Here is a 14,844-nt window from a genome sequence, read left to right as displayed (position 1 = left end):
ACCTTGTGACCCCGCAGCATATGTTTCTTGTGACATTTGGAAAAATAATCTAAGAACGAATAAAAGAAAATATTTCTCTGGCAATAACGCAGTGCCTGATGGGCGGATGGTGGGGACAGTATAGCTTCCGTTGTCAGCCAGTCGACTATACGGAAAGTTCAACGGCCGTAAGGGTAAGCAGCACACATAACGACCTTCTGAGCGACATCCATACCACAGAGGACTGATAAAAGAAAAAGAAATTAAAAATAAAAAAAAAAAAACAACCATTAGAACTCAACGTCCGGCTCCCAAGGTGCGAAATACATCACGTGACGATACGGCAATTCGTATACTTTGCAGTCTGTGTACATAATACGTTATTTCGTGAAAATACGTGACACGGGCATCTTTTAACATGGTCAGTACGCCTGCGTCACTGCTATTTGGGATACATTTTATTGAAATCCGCCTGCATCTCGGCAACCGATCGTACATTTTATCGATCGGCATTTGTTTCGTTGTTTGCGATTGACTGACTCTCCCTCATTCTCTCAAATCGCGGATCACGAAACAAACGCCGATCAGTAAAATGTAATCGCAGTTGCCGAAATGCAGAAGGATTTCGGTAAGACATGTAACCTGAATTGCATAAATGCAGGCTGATTGACATGACCCAGCGGCAAATTTCCGATGGGACATTTACACGAAATAACCCGTTATGGGTATTAATATTACGTCTTGCACCTAAAAAGTCAAAATCGTGCTCAACGATCGTACGCGTCTACGTCAGGTGTCTAATTTTGGCTATTTCTATGCATGTAATATGTAGATTTTTTTCTTAATTCTATTACTTTTTGCACGGATCACTCACCACGTATTATAAATACCGTGAGGATGTAGCTTGTTGATGGGTGGCTAAAACTCCGTAGGAATTTCGTACACCTACCCAACACCTATAATTTGCAATACCACAAAAATAATTTGTACGCCTATATATATATATATACCTTATACCTTCATTCGTTAATCTGCCGGATTTTTGTTCCTCCCATTGCGTATTCCATGGTTCGATCCTGTTTCTGTAAATTTATTCATACCTATTTTTTTCTTTACTTATTATATACATTTTTATATTCACCCATTTATGTACCGTTTAAGGTATAATTTGTTTATCTCCACTAACATAATATAATCGAATAACATTTTCAGTATTTTATCCTGTCAAGCTGCAGCAGATTGTGCACTCCTATAGGTATACACACCTGTGCCTACTGTATGTGATATATGTATATTATTTATCCTGGTGCATGTAATAATGTATAACAATGTTTCTCTTCTTTTATTTTCTTGTAGTATTTAGTGTAACAGTAATCCTATGTACTATTATGATGTTAAATGGACAATCGAAATTATCTTTTTTGACGATTCGTGCGATAATCAGTCGGCCGTGTAGTTTTAAATATTTATAATCATGCTCTCAAGCCGATTACAATCGCGTAATAAGTACGGTGTGGAACGAACGCGCATGGTGCGAATTTTTCATACTAGTAAAAATAGCGGGATCGAATTTTCACCTTCCGTATACTCACTACGCGAATATATAATTGACGGACATAATCGCACACCTCATTCGCGTTGCTGGTTATTATACTCTTGGAACCCGTGATCGTCAATTATGACGAGTCAAGGTCTCTGGTACTAGTTGCTCGCGGAGTGATTTTAGCACGCCAACCGCGCGAACGATTTCCAATGCATTCGTCCAGCGAAATAACCGCGAGTCGTATATAAATTCCAACCACATATCACGCGATGAGAAGAGAAAATTTTTTTTAAACCGGTATAAAAATTTATCGGACATGGATGATGTTCGGGTTTTATTGAGAAAAAAAATCGATCAGCTACTCACAGCCGTCTGAGTAGAGTTTTATTCAGCGTGAACAGGAAATAGTACGGATAACATGTGAAACTATAATCAATTTGAACGTGATAGAAAAAGAAGGACGAATCGCAAAAAATTCATCAGAGTAACTTATTTACATATGTATTGAGAAGTGATCTGCCGCATTTGATTGTTCGTTAAATGTCCCTATATTCTGCTCCATAGAAATTATAACTGTGTTAAATTTGTAGAAAACCATATAATCTAAACATTTACAACATGTTATATCTATATCTATATTGTAACAGTAGTACCGTAGTTTCTTTGTAACGAACTCTATACTAGGTACTCACATCTAGTATCCATATTTATTTCGTGCTTATACACGCCCACTCGCTCTCCCGAGTAATTCAGACTCCATTTTTCTCTGTAACTTTAGCTTCTTGTACGGAATGGATTCAAGGGGAGAAGAAACCCGGATGACGAGGGGGGTGTAAAAAGGCACAAAGTAGCGATCTATATAATTTATGATTAATCAACACTTGTAAAATAAGCTTCCTATGATGGGTGCTGGCTTTGGTAGAATTTTAAAAAAGATGGCGGCCCTTGGGCTGTTGTGCTTGCAGATAGGCGTTTCCGGATGGTTCACAGGGGACTATTCGCTAAGGTGTCAACCCGTAGACTACAGTGATCGACCCCAAGTAATGAGGGTGCGTTTTGGTTAACCGAAATACCTAGTAACACTTCTACAGTATTTACTTTACATCCAATTAGAACCACTTACTCTGCACTCACTCACTGATCTTTACATTTCGATTTACCGTGAAACGACCGCACCGACACAACGCCACTCGCATTCATCCTGTGCAGGTATCATTTACATGCACGCAAATAAATATCTGGAAATCCCGTCAAATCGGCTCGGCTATTTCTTCTTTGATTGGATATAGCTTCTGATTTTTCATATTCTTCAAATATTTGTTCATCTCGTTAACGTGTGACGCGTAACACCTTAGATAAGCTTACGAGAGTAGTTTCAGTTCGTTATTGAAATTATTTTTGTTCCAGGAGTTTCGTTGATATCAAATGACATTTTATACACGCAGAAATACGGAAATAACTATTCTGAAACATCAAATGTTACGAAACTGGTACAACTGCATAATCTAAATTCTCGAACTATAGTGAACTTTGATTTTTTTCCTTATAAATATTATCGCGGTTCGGTCGATAATTGGGAACTGAAATAACGGACAGCGTCATCTGATGGTAAAAAAGTAATCCCATCTACCTCAGTATCGTGGTATTCACTTATGAAAATCCCTTACCATCGTATTTTTCACTGGATATCAATTCGTTCTTAAAAAATATGAGCCTCACGCTCTGCGCAAGATTTTCCGTGCCTTTGTATTCGTGCAATTGATACGCAAAACGTTCAGGTGGTTACTCCATATCACGTAGATTTTCACCGCCATATTGCTCGGATACGTCTCCTGTCTTCGCGTGTAACGTGAGAGAATTTCATCGGTCACATCTGTAATTGATTTGCATTTGCTAATACAGGAAGAAGTAACTAGCCTGACGACGAACATTAATACCCACCTATATACTTACATTCGCATACGAGTGTAAATACTCAGGTTACTTGCATCGCTCCATTACCAATCCCACGCGGAGTGATTCTCGTAGTTGGTTCTACTTTCTTTTTTCGCCTTTAGTTCTCTCTTGTGATGCAGCTTACTTGCACTCAAGTATTACCGCACGTATTACTTACGTATATTACAGCGCAATGAATATTAACGGCCGTGCATCCTTTGTATACCTCGTAACACTAATTCACATTTCATATCACATTTTACTTGTTATGTAGTGACTGCGTATTTCAGTAGTACATCGTATACGTAGTATAATGCGATGCTGTAGAGTGTTCATAACTTGGAAACTTGCACAAACTCTCGGCAAGCTCTATTATTAACCACTATAATTGAATTCTCAATCAAGTGTAACACACGCGACACACTGCGTAGTTCATCGTGATTATCATAACTCTGTTTCACAGCCATCCTTCAACTATACGTATTCGTTCAAGTAACGCACATTCAAACATACTATACTCACTTAACCCCTTATACCTTGTACCTTATACATATACCTTCACATATTAGTCTATGATTTCACCGCAGATATTATTACTTATACGTACGATCGATTCGTTACTATATTATGATACGACAGTATTGCATACAATTTATACAATATACTTATACGTTATTCGCACACTAAGTAACAAACGTCGGTACGAACAACGACAATAATAACAGTGGTTCTCGATTAATACACCATGAAAGTTTGTTCGAAATTTTAATCTTACCGCATCGCCGGTTTCTCAAACTTTTCGATCAGGGCTGATTTAATTGGTAAAAAAATAATCGGATTTAAAATTAAAAGGAATAGAAATGAGATTGCGATAATAATCGCATTGCTGCATGGGGCATGGTTTTGTCTATTTTATTTATCTTGTTTTTTTTTTTTTCTATTTTATTTCACGAACAAAGTCGCATGTTCTTCAATTTTTACTTTATTTTTTTAAATACAATATTATACGTTTAATCTTCGGCTTGCTTTACTGGTTTCACGATTTAATCATGTACATATATTTATATATTCAAACTCGTTTTGGTTCCGCTTCCTCGCAGCAAATATTTTTAGAAAAAGAAGAGAAAGAAAGATAAAGTGTGTCAAAAAAATAAAGGAAACAAATTACTACCGCAAATGTTTACAGGTTAACGAATCGTACAACTGTAAAACTCTCTGATTAATAACTACGTATAAATTAGTCGCCACAACGATTCTGTGAATTCTAGTTTTTAATGATCACCAAATGTCAGCCCAATCAGAACGGTCGTTCTGATTCTGAATCGTCGATGTTTTTTCTTCTCCTATTTTTTGCTGTAAATTTTACTTTGAAACTACATCAGCATCTCCAGCGTATAACGATTCTATTCGAATATTCCCACCGTAGTTGAGTAAAATATATAAATGGCGCGAAAAATAAGCAAACAGCTATCATACGTTCCATATTCATACTTGACACGATTACGAAATGAAATATTTACAGATACTTGATTATTTTTAAGAATATATTCTTTTTTCTTCCTCTTCTTCTTTCCCATTCCAATTATTCTTATTGTTGTTATTATTATTATTATTATTATTATTATTATTCTCTTTGCCAAACGTTGACCGCGAAATTATTCGGTACTCGATTTCGAACCGCAGCGCAAAAAAAAAGGCAACAAGCAAGACGAAAAATGAAGAACAAACATTCATGAGTCAATCGTTATAACGATATACAGAAAGCTACAGAAAAAGAAAAACTCTGTCGAAACCGTTACCGAAACATTTTGTTCGTATCGTCGTAAACAGAATCTGACAGTTATTATCCTAGACACTGACCCAAAATACACACACAACTCATTTACTATAATTACAGTAATTATAATTCATCATAGATTAGAATTCGAAAAAAACATATCTTTCTCTGATATTCTCATGCTCTAAATTCAAGTGTGAAATTAAACATGTGTAACTTTGAACTTCAGTTTTTAATTGATACATTTGTTGGTTCGAGTTCTTTGAAAAAAAAAAAAAAACAATTTTCTCTTACACATCGTGTACATGTATAGCTGACACAGGAACTGGAATGAAATGAATATCAATTGACTAATCATTTCTTGTCACATCGCAAACAGATGGTCTACGCAAGCTGGTGGTACTACTTCTCCAAATTTACGGAATTCATGGATACGGTACGTAACAGCAACAATATCAACAAACACAGCAAAAAAAAAAAAAAAAAAAAACAGAGCGAAAAATAATTATTGAAATGAAGCATTCCTCGGTTAAAAATTACCACATGTACAAGCAACAACGCTGTAGTTACCGATGATTAGTTCAGCCCTCGTGAAACATGCTGCAATTTCATTACGTCCAACGATCTGACCGGTTACTCACTTTCGCTTTCAGATCTTCTTCGTTCTAAGGAAAAAGACCGACCACGTATCAACTCTCCACGTTATCCACCACGGATGCATGCCAATGTCCGTATGGTTCGGCGTTAAATTCACTCCAGGTAATTATAATGAAAGTATGAAAATTATGCGTAAAATAAAAGTACCGAATTTACGAAAACAACTCCTTGCATTGTTTAAAGCATATGCGCTTTATACATACAGTAGCCTATCCGTAACTTCTCATCGTACACGTCTACTTGCGGGACTCTAAGAGCGAGACTTGTTTACCACAAGAATCGGAAGTTTAAAGAGCGTCCCTAAACGGGTGTTTTTTTTTGTTCGATTATTTCAATCATCGTGGATTACTGCTTTTCGTTTTTCCAATTTCTCAATTAATCGATGGTTTCGATTAATCGTTTTCTCGATTAATTGATTAATCGAAGTTACCTCATAACAATTCCGCAGGTCGGTCCGTACATGAATCGAAACCGTCGATTAATCGATAAAACGAAAGAACCGTTAATCTAAATGTTCGATTTATCGGTTGATTGGAGAAACGATTAATCGAAAATACTATTAATCGAAATGGTCGATTAATCGATTAATCGCCGCAATAAACCCGTAACCCGTAACCATTGCTCTCGTGACATTCGACTTATCCTCGAAAGTGAGAATCTTAATGTTTTAATAAATGCCCTCAGGTGGCCACTCGACGTTCTTCGGTCTGTTGAACACGTTCGTGCACATAGTTATGTACACGTACTACCTGCTGGCCGCCCTGGGACCCCGAGTGCAGCCTTACCTCTGGTGGAAGAAATACCTGACCGCGTTCCAGATGCTGCAGTTTGTCGCCATAATGATCCACGCTTTCCAGCTCCTCTTTATCGACTGCAACTACCCGAGGGCCTTCGTATGGTGGATCGGAATGCACGCGGTAATGTTCTTCTTCCTCTTCAACGAATTCTACCAGCAGCAATACGCCCAGAAGAAGATAAGGGCCGACAAGAAGCGGGCCGAGGCGAACGCGGCTTCCGCTGCGGCGGCTAAATTGCAAAACGGCAACGCGAATATCCAGGCGAACGGCAAAAACGAATCGACGACGTTAACGTCGAACGGCAATGCAACGGCCGTCCGCAGAAGGGACGCGGCCGATTACTACGTCAAGGGCGAAAGTTTGACCGCCTCCGAATTAGGATTAAGGAAATCGTATAACGCCGTCGCCGAGTGACACCCGTCGCGAGACCGATGACATGTATTTATTATTATCATTATTATTATTATTATTATTATCATTATTATTATTATTGTTATTGTTATTATTATACACGTACACACACGCGCGCACACACGAAAAGAATTTCGACGCGCATGGTTATCACATACATTATAGCATGATACGTAATACTATAGGTATGTTTAAGTATATCTCGCCCGGCAGTGTGTTCTCAAGATAAATCAGAGTAACGATGAATGGAAGGAAAAGAAAACCGCAACCATGAATAATTCACCTTTAATAATTTTCAACGACAGGGAAAACGAGGAGAAGTAAATAATAATCATAATTTCGAATCATGTGATCGATCGTGAAAATATGATCGTACGTTGCATTGTGTGTATATACAAGTGCACGTACATACGTATATATGTATATATACAACCATGTATTTGTATACATGCAAGTATGCGATTGTACTCAAACGGACCTGTGATAGTGAGGAATTGATGAAAAACAAAAAGACAAAAAAAAAAAAACAAAAACAAAAAAAAAATTGATAAAAAAAAACAATCATGTTATACCTATAATAATATCAGTCTTCCTTGCCAATGAGGTGTTACTCCGAAATCGCGGACCGCTGATTCACAGTGGCAATAGTCCTTCCGTTGTATGAAAGAAAAACGTATTTTTTAACTTTTTATACAAATTTAATAACGAAATTCGATCGTTCGATGACAACGTGATTTCAATTTTTACGGGTCAAATCCGAAATAATTTATGTGTAAATAATTATCCCCTCGTACATGCATAAAACACTGAAACGATAGCTTACGGTCTTCCTTAATTTCACAATCGCTTATTGCAACTTTATACACACTGATAAAATTCGCATTATAACATTATGGACAAAGATGAGTTTTAATTGATTTTTTAGACATTTAATATACATGTATGTGTTTTTTCTATTTTTTTTTTTTTTTTTTTTGTGTCGAAGACGAATTCATTTCTATGTATTAAATATGTCGTCGTCACTCTTTGTCATTCTGCGATTAAACCACGATGATCCCGAATAAAGGTAATAACGATTAGCAAAGTTCACAAAGCAAAAGATTCAAAATGGAAATAAAAAGAAATAAATCAACTACTGTACATAATATTACAGTATAGGAATACTATAATGCGTATAATATAGATTGAAACGTTTTTATAATCTTATAACGCCATAATGCAGTAACGAGTACAACGGCAAATTGTTGCAAATGTAAATTCAACCTATTAGATATGTATAAATATGTTATGTATAATAAAATGTTTAATGAAACAAATAAGAAGAAAAATAATGAAACAAAAGAACGTACGACGATTTTCTTTTGCCCTCTGTACTCGTTAGTTGATGAACTAACGAGGACAAAAGTTCGAAGATAAATTGAAAAAAAAAGTAACAAACAAAGAACAGCTTTTCACCGTATACATATGACATACATATTTTATTATTACTTACGAATAATAATATATTTATATGCATATAATACATATATATATAATTATGGCGTAAAATGATGCTACACGAACCGCGTCTCCGGCGTTCTTTTTTTTCTATTCCGAATTTGTACATCTACTACATTGTGTAGAATTAATTTATGTATGAGCACATGTGTATATTTACTTATTATTTACTATTATTATTAATGATTATTGTTATTGCTATTGTTAAAAAGAAAAAAAAAGCGGCTATCTGTACATAACGGCAATTGTAAACATAATTAATGTAGAATTAGCGATGAAGATGGAAAAAAAAATTGAATACAGGCATAGATGGGAATTGTTGGAAAGGATCCTCTCGACCAACGGTATACTATATAATAAAAAAAATTAGCCTGAAAATCGAGTAACGTAAAAACGGCTGTGTGTATATGTATGTTGGTTTTGTCAACGGCCAAGTAGGATTACATTATATTATATTATATTGAGGATTGTTATACTATCGATAATTAGCTCGGTGTATATGAATTTCGATGTACGGATTCATTATTTGTATACTTATTAAATAACGATGCAAGATGAAAACAATTTTATACACGGTACACATCCGTCGATATCACAACGCCGACATAAAATTCGTCAATTCATATTACACGATGCGCGTATCACATGAAATCATTAATTAATCAATAACATAAGCCAACTATAAAATCAATCTATGAATTCACGATAACGATGATAACGATGATGATGAGGAGGACTGTGAAAACGCACATGTATATCGGTCAATGTTTTTTAGACAACTGTATATTGTGAACTGCGCATCTGGCAACGAGTACCGAGTTTCACTGTAGATAAATACTTAGTATATATAATACGCATACACACATGCAATTAATCTAATATATTATTATTATTATACATATAAATACATGCGTATAAAATGGAGAAAAAAGAAATTTTAAAATCAACCGGAGAGTAACGTGTGTGTCTGATCTTTTAAATCTGGGATACTTGATGTTGTTTTGTTTTTCAAGTATTCTATCGCGTTTAAAAGGTGACACACACGAAAAGACACACGCGCGCACGCATGCATGCATACATAAATACAACAAGCACAGCTCGTATTATGATATCGCTGTGACGGCCGAAAATTTGAACGAACAATATTTTATACGACAGTGAAAAATCCATCGGGCATAATGTAACATACACAAACTATTCAAGTATGGATAAGAAAGAGTAACAGGATTGTATGGGAAGAAAAAAAGAAGTATATATACATATAGTAAAGAGAAAACAAACGATTAGCGAAATTAGACAGTAATATGTATATTATTTAGGAATAAAAGATGGAAAAATACAATGAAAAAAAAATATATGTTAATGAAATAAAGTAAAAATATTATTATATAAATGTACGCATTTGAATTTTTCAAACCAATTTATACAAAATATGTGTAATATTATTCCCCCTTGTAATACATGTAACAATGTATTTCCCCTCTTCTCTTTTCAACTTCTTGAGACGGAACTTTTGCGAGTATTATACATATGCTTTTCCACATGGCATACCGGAAAAAATAATACGTACCTCCAAAGGAAGTATGTTTTCATGTTAATATACGTATATATATGTGGACAGAAGAAAAACGACTGTTCTCCAAAGTTTTACAGCACGTGCGAATGAATTTAAACAAACTTTTTTATAAATGACGACCGCGAAAAAAAACCTTGAACAAACAATATAAGTGATAATACGTTCGTATACATGATGTATGCATGACTGATTTCTTTCATATCAGCAAACCCGCATATATACGCGAGTTCGAAATGTACGAGGAAAAAAAAACATCTATAATTAATATTCGGTTGAGCAAATATCGATTTTCAAATCGATTAAAAGCATTACTCGAGAACACGTACTCGTGAATAAATTATCAAAACTCATGCGACGTTTATTGTAAATCCGGGTTCAACACTCGGGCGTAAGTACACTTAATTACCGATTCGAAGAGTTAATTTTTTACGCTTCGCCATATCTTCCATTATGGGAAAAAACGTCAATCCATAAGAGACTTGACGCTTGAATTTGAAAAACTACATTATAGAAATATGCAACTCATCGTGATATTTTAAAAAAATGCTTCACCGCCGTGACTGAAACGGTTACTTGACCTGGCTTTTTTCATTATTCGCATCCGTAATGATTTGTACAAAATAATCTGCAATATCTGCTACTTCATCTTGGAACTTCCTGTCACGGTTGATTTACTGATTTTATATATAATAATTGTTGGTAACATACCGAATGTTTATAATTTATGCGAGTAGATTTCACATCACACCCAAAATGTAATAACAGATTTTAATGTGAAATGAATTAAAAATCATGAAAAATATATTAATTATAATTATTTTCGATTGTATACCAACGTATATATTTCGTTGGTTTCAATAAATAAATACATAAATAAATATTTAACGTATGATTACGTATGATTGAAACTGACTTTTGAGATCAAGAATTAAAACCTAGCTCCTGACTTCTGACGGATGGCCGGTCTTTTTTATATGCGATATACATAAATACCTGACATTGATACATTAATCGTTAATTAATTTTCGTTTCGACCCAACGGTTCCCGTATGTATATTTGTCAAGTCACGTTCCCAAGCGCGCTACTATTTTACACGCATACGTGTTGACCACAGAAATTATACCGCAGCTATTGTGATCTGTAAATGTGGAAAGCAGTACAACTGAATACGGGTACAATTATCGAACGTATTGGAATTTCCTTTTCGGTTCGACAGATATATTATTGACGAGGGAGTGATCAAGTAGGAGGTTCGTTGAGTTGGAAACAACGTGAGTGACCCTCGAAATCGAAGGAAAATTTTTCTAACCACGTTACAGCTATTCGTCTCGAATCGTGTGTACTTAATTGACAGCGGAATAATTCCACGAGAGTTCTGCAAATCAATTATTCTAACGTCAAGAAATGAATAATTATGCGGAATAATAATTTTCAGAAGCGTAGGTATGTGAATTTGCGCAAATTTACGGTACTTGACGCGGAGAATATTCCAGGATCGGGGATTGAAACTTGGACTCTCGAAAGAGTATTTACAGAATGTAGTATAGTTTCATGCGTACAACGGTTACCCCTAGGCAAATTTTCGTGACATGTAATAAGCGGTTAAGTGGGCCTGGGGGCCATAAGAAGTCGGTTAGTGATCTAAGGCAATACCTTATTAGGGTAACGGCCTTTAACGATCCTTACTCAACGTTTATCGAAAATATTTGGGGACCACAAAACCTCCGTCGTAGAATGAATTTTCGAAGGCGTCTTACCAATCATCAGGATCTTGAAAACTCATGACACCAAATTAGGACAACGTCATGCAACAGTTGAAAAAAAAACGATGAAATTTTTCCGCTTACGGTCGTAGCTTTTGACGCGTTGATCGCAGCGACTTGAGATTGTGCGTCAGCATAGGGTGCGTTTTATTTGCTACCTTTCGAAAACGAAAAAAAACTAAAAGGCATTGTTTTTTTCATAGGGAGGGATAGAAAGAAGCTTCTTAAATCTTCGAGTGTATTTTAAAACACATTTGAAAGGTACGAGCAAAAATTTTTGTCATCCAACTGTCGCAGAACGGCAGCGTTATTAGCTGACCCGTTAACTGAAGAATATATCTTAAACTGCAATCGGCAGGAATGTTAAACTGCGTATTTCTTGACTGAAATGTAAAAACTAAAATCATTATACATCATATCATATCATCATGCACCATCATACATCATACATCATATCATACATCGTACACAGTATTAAAGTTCAAAACCCAAGTTCGGATGTTCAGAAAGTGACGTCGTCCAAAATTTTATTTTTCTTGACGTCATCAATCTCTAGTAATCGTCGAGGACGAAAATCAGTTAGCCGAATTCCTCAGTCCGGAAACAACCGCGCAGTAGAGCGGACGGATGAGAATCGCGCTCCGCAGATTTCCAGTACCGGGTTCTCTACCTCCTGGATCCTGCGCTCCGGGTGCGCTTCCTGGTGCAACTCGACTTCAGGGACAAGCGCTCCGTAGTTTCTGCGCTCCAGGTCCGCTACCTGGTGAATCTCGACTCTCGGAGGACGAGGAAGACGAGGAGAAGAAGGTGGACGAGGAGGACAAGGATTTGTGCCCGGTGAGCATAACATTCTCATAATTTTTAATGGCAATTGAAATTATATTTTATCTAAAATTTTTAAACTTGTCATGTTTACAATAAATTATTTCAATTCATTTTTCGCAAGCCCAAATTCAGTAGCTATCAATGCGCTAATAAAATTTCTATAATTTTTTATAATTTTCTGATAATCTTCTTGGTAAAATGTGTCAATTAAAACATTATATTAATCCTTACAGAATATTTTTGATGTGTTTTGATACTGTAAATATTTATCAGTATTCGAGATATAACCCGAGGTCGTTAGCGGTGGTCGTTGGAGGTGATTGGTGGTGGTTGGCGGTGGTTACGAGTGGTTGCGGGTGATCGAGGTGGACGAGGGGGAGGACGAGGAGGAGGAGGAGGAGAAGAAAGACGAGGAGAACAAGGTGGACGAGGAGGACGAAGATTTGTGGATGGTGAGTATGACATTCTTATAATATTTGATGGCAATTGTAATTATATTTAATCTAAATTTTTTTAACCTTGTCATGCTTACAATTAATTATTTCGATTCATTTTTCAATGAAAAAAATATATCAATCCTCGCACAAAATGTTTGACCTGATCTAATACTAAAAATATTTATTAATATTCAAGGTATAACCTGAGGTGGTTAGCGGTGATCATTGGCGGTCGTTGGCGGTGGATGGAGGTGGTTGGAGGTGGTCAGATGGTGGTGGAGTAATGGGATGATGGGGTGGTTGGGTAGTGGGGTGATGGGGTGATAAGGTGGTTGGATAGTGGGGTAGGGTGCTGGGGTGGTGAGCTCATGGGGTCGTGGGGTGTTGGGGCAGTCGGGTGTCGGGGCCTACCCCACCCTACCCCACCCTACCCTAACCTACCCTACCTCACCCCACCCCACTCTACCCCTCCTCCTACTACCAGTCTACTCCTACTACTCTACTCCTAATTCTTCTCTAACTCCAACTCCCACTTCTACTCTAACTCCTACTCCTACTCCTACTTCTACTTTTCCTAATTCTACTTCTACTCCTCTTAATTCTACTTTTCCTCATTCCACTTCTACTTCTACTTCAACTTTGACTTCAGTTCCTACTACTCCTATTCCTATTTCGACTACAACTCCTAACATTCCTACTCCTACTCTTACTCCTGATCCTACTGCTGATCCTATTCCTACTCTATTCAATACTTTAGAATGTTATACTCACAATGCACAAATCCTGGTCGACCTCGTCCACCTTGTTCTCCTCGTCTTCTTCGTCCTCCTCGTCGTCTACCTCCGACTCCTGTTCCTACCTACCACCCCCTACCACCTCCCACTACCTCCAACTACCTCCGTCCGCCTCGTCCACCTAGTCCTCCTCTTCGTCTCTGTCCTTGTCCTCTTTGTCCTCCTCTTCTGTCTTCTCCTCCTTCTCCAACCACCTTCTATCACCTCCGACTCCCTCCGACCACCTTCGTTCTCCTCGTCCACCTCGTCCTTCTCCTCCTCATCCTTAAGTGTGAAGAAAATACGTATTCAACTTAGTTTCTAAAAAGTTAATTGTTCAAGAGATGTCTAACAATTTACATTGGCATTGATAGCTACTGAATTTGGGCTTGCGCGAAAAATTAAATAAAATAATTTATTGTAAACATGACAAGTTTGAAAAATTATAGACGAAATATAATTTTAATTGCCATTAAATATTATACGAATGTCATACTCACCGTGCACAAATCCTCGTCCTCCTCGTCTTTCTCCTCCTCCTAGTCCTCCTCCTTGTCCACCTCGATCACCCGCAACCACCCGTAACCACCGCCAACCACCACCAATCACCTCCAACGACCACCGCTAACGACCTCGGGTTATATCTCGAATACTGATAAATATTTACAGTATCAAAACACAACAAAAATATTGTGTAAGGATTAATATAATGTTTTAGTTGACACATTTTACCAAGAAGATTATCAGAAAATTATAAAAAATTATAGAAATTTTATTAGCGCATTGATAGCTACTGAATTTGGGCTTGCGAAAAATGAATTGAAATAATTTATTGTAAACATGACAAGTTTAAAAATTTTAGATAAAATATAA

General features: G+C 36.6%; 2 protein-coding genes across 5 annotated transcripts in view; one reads left to right on the top strand and one right to left on the bottom strand.

Annotated features, from left to right (window-relative positions):
- LOC124302769 (elongation of very long chain fatty acids protein AAEL008004-like) overlaps positions 1 to 8,848 on the top strand; it is a 56,114-nt gene extending 47,266 nt beyond the window's left edge. For 2 of the 4 annotated variants that reach the window (XM_046759302.1, XM_046759305.1), the window contains exons 4-8: positions 93 to 173; positions 2,488 to 2,571; positions 5,614 to 5,670; positions 5,888 to 5,993; positions 6,576 to 8,848. In XM_046759302.1, the coding sequence (XP_046615258.1) occupies positions 93 to 173; positions 2,488 to 2,571; positions 5,614 to 5,670; positions 5,888 to 5,993; positions 6,576 to 7,102 (855 nt within the window). In that variant the 3' untranslated portion in view covers positions 7,103 to 8,848. The remainder of the gene's footprint in view (positions 1 to 92; positions 174 to 2,487; positions 2,572 to 5,613; positions 5,671 to 5,887; positions 5,994 to 6,575) is intronic. The other 2 variants (XM_046759304.1, XM_046759303.1) reach the window with 2 other exon arrangements.
- The window catches only part of LOC124302903 (uncharacterized), a 592,781-nt gene that overhangs the window by 354,413 nt on the left and 223,524 nt on the right, over positions 1 to 14,844 (bottom strand). The gene's annotated exons all lie outside the window — the stretch shown is intronic.

Source organism: Neodiprion virginianus, chromosome 4, assembly GCF_021901495.1.
Source record: "Neodiprion virginianus isolate iyNeoVirg1 chromosome 4, iyNeoVirg1.1, whole genome shotgun sequence".
NCBI classification, from domain to species: domain Eukaryota; kingdom Metazoa; phylum Arthropoda; class Insecta; order Hymenoptera; family Diprionidae; genus Neodiprion; species Neodiprion virginianus.
This window is presented reverse-complemented; position numbering and strand designations above follow the sequence as displayed.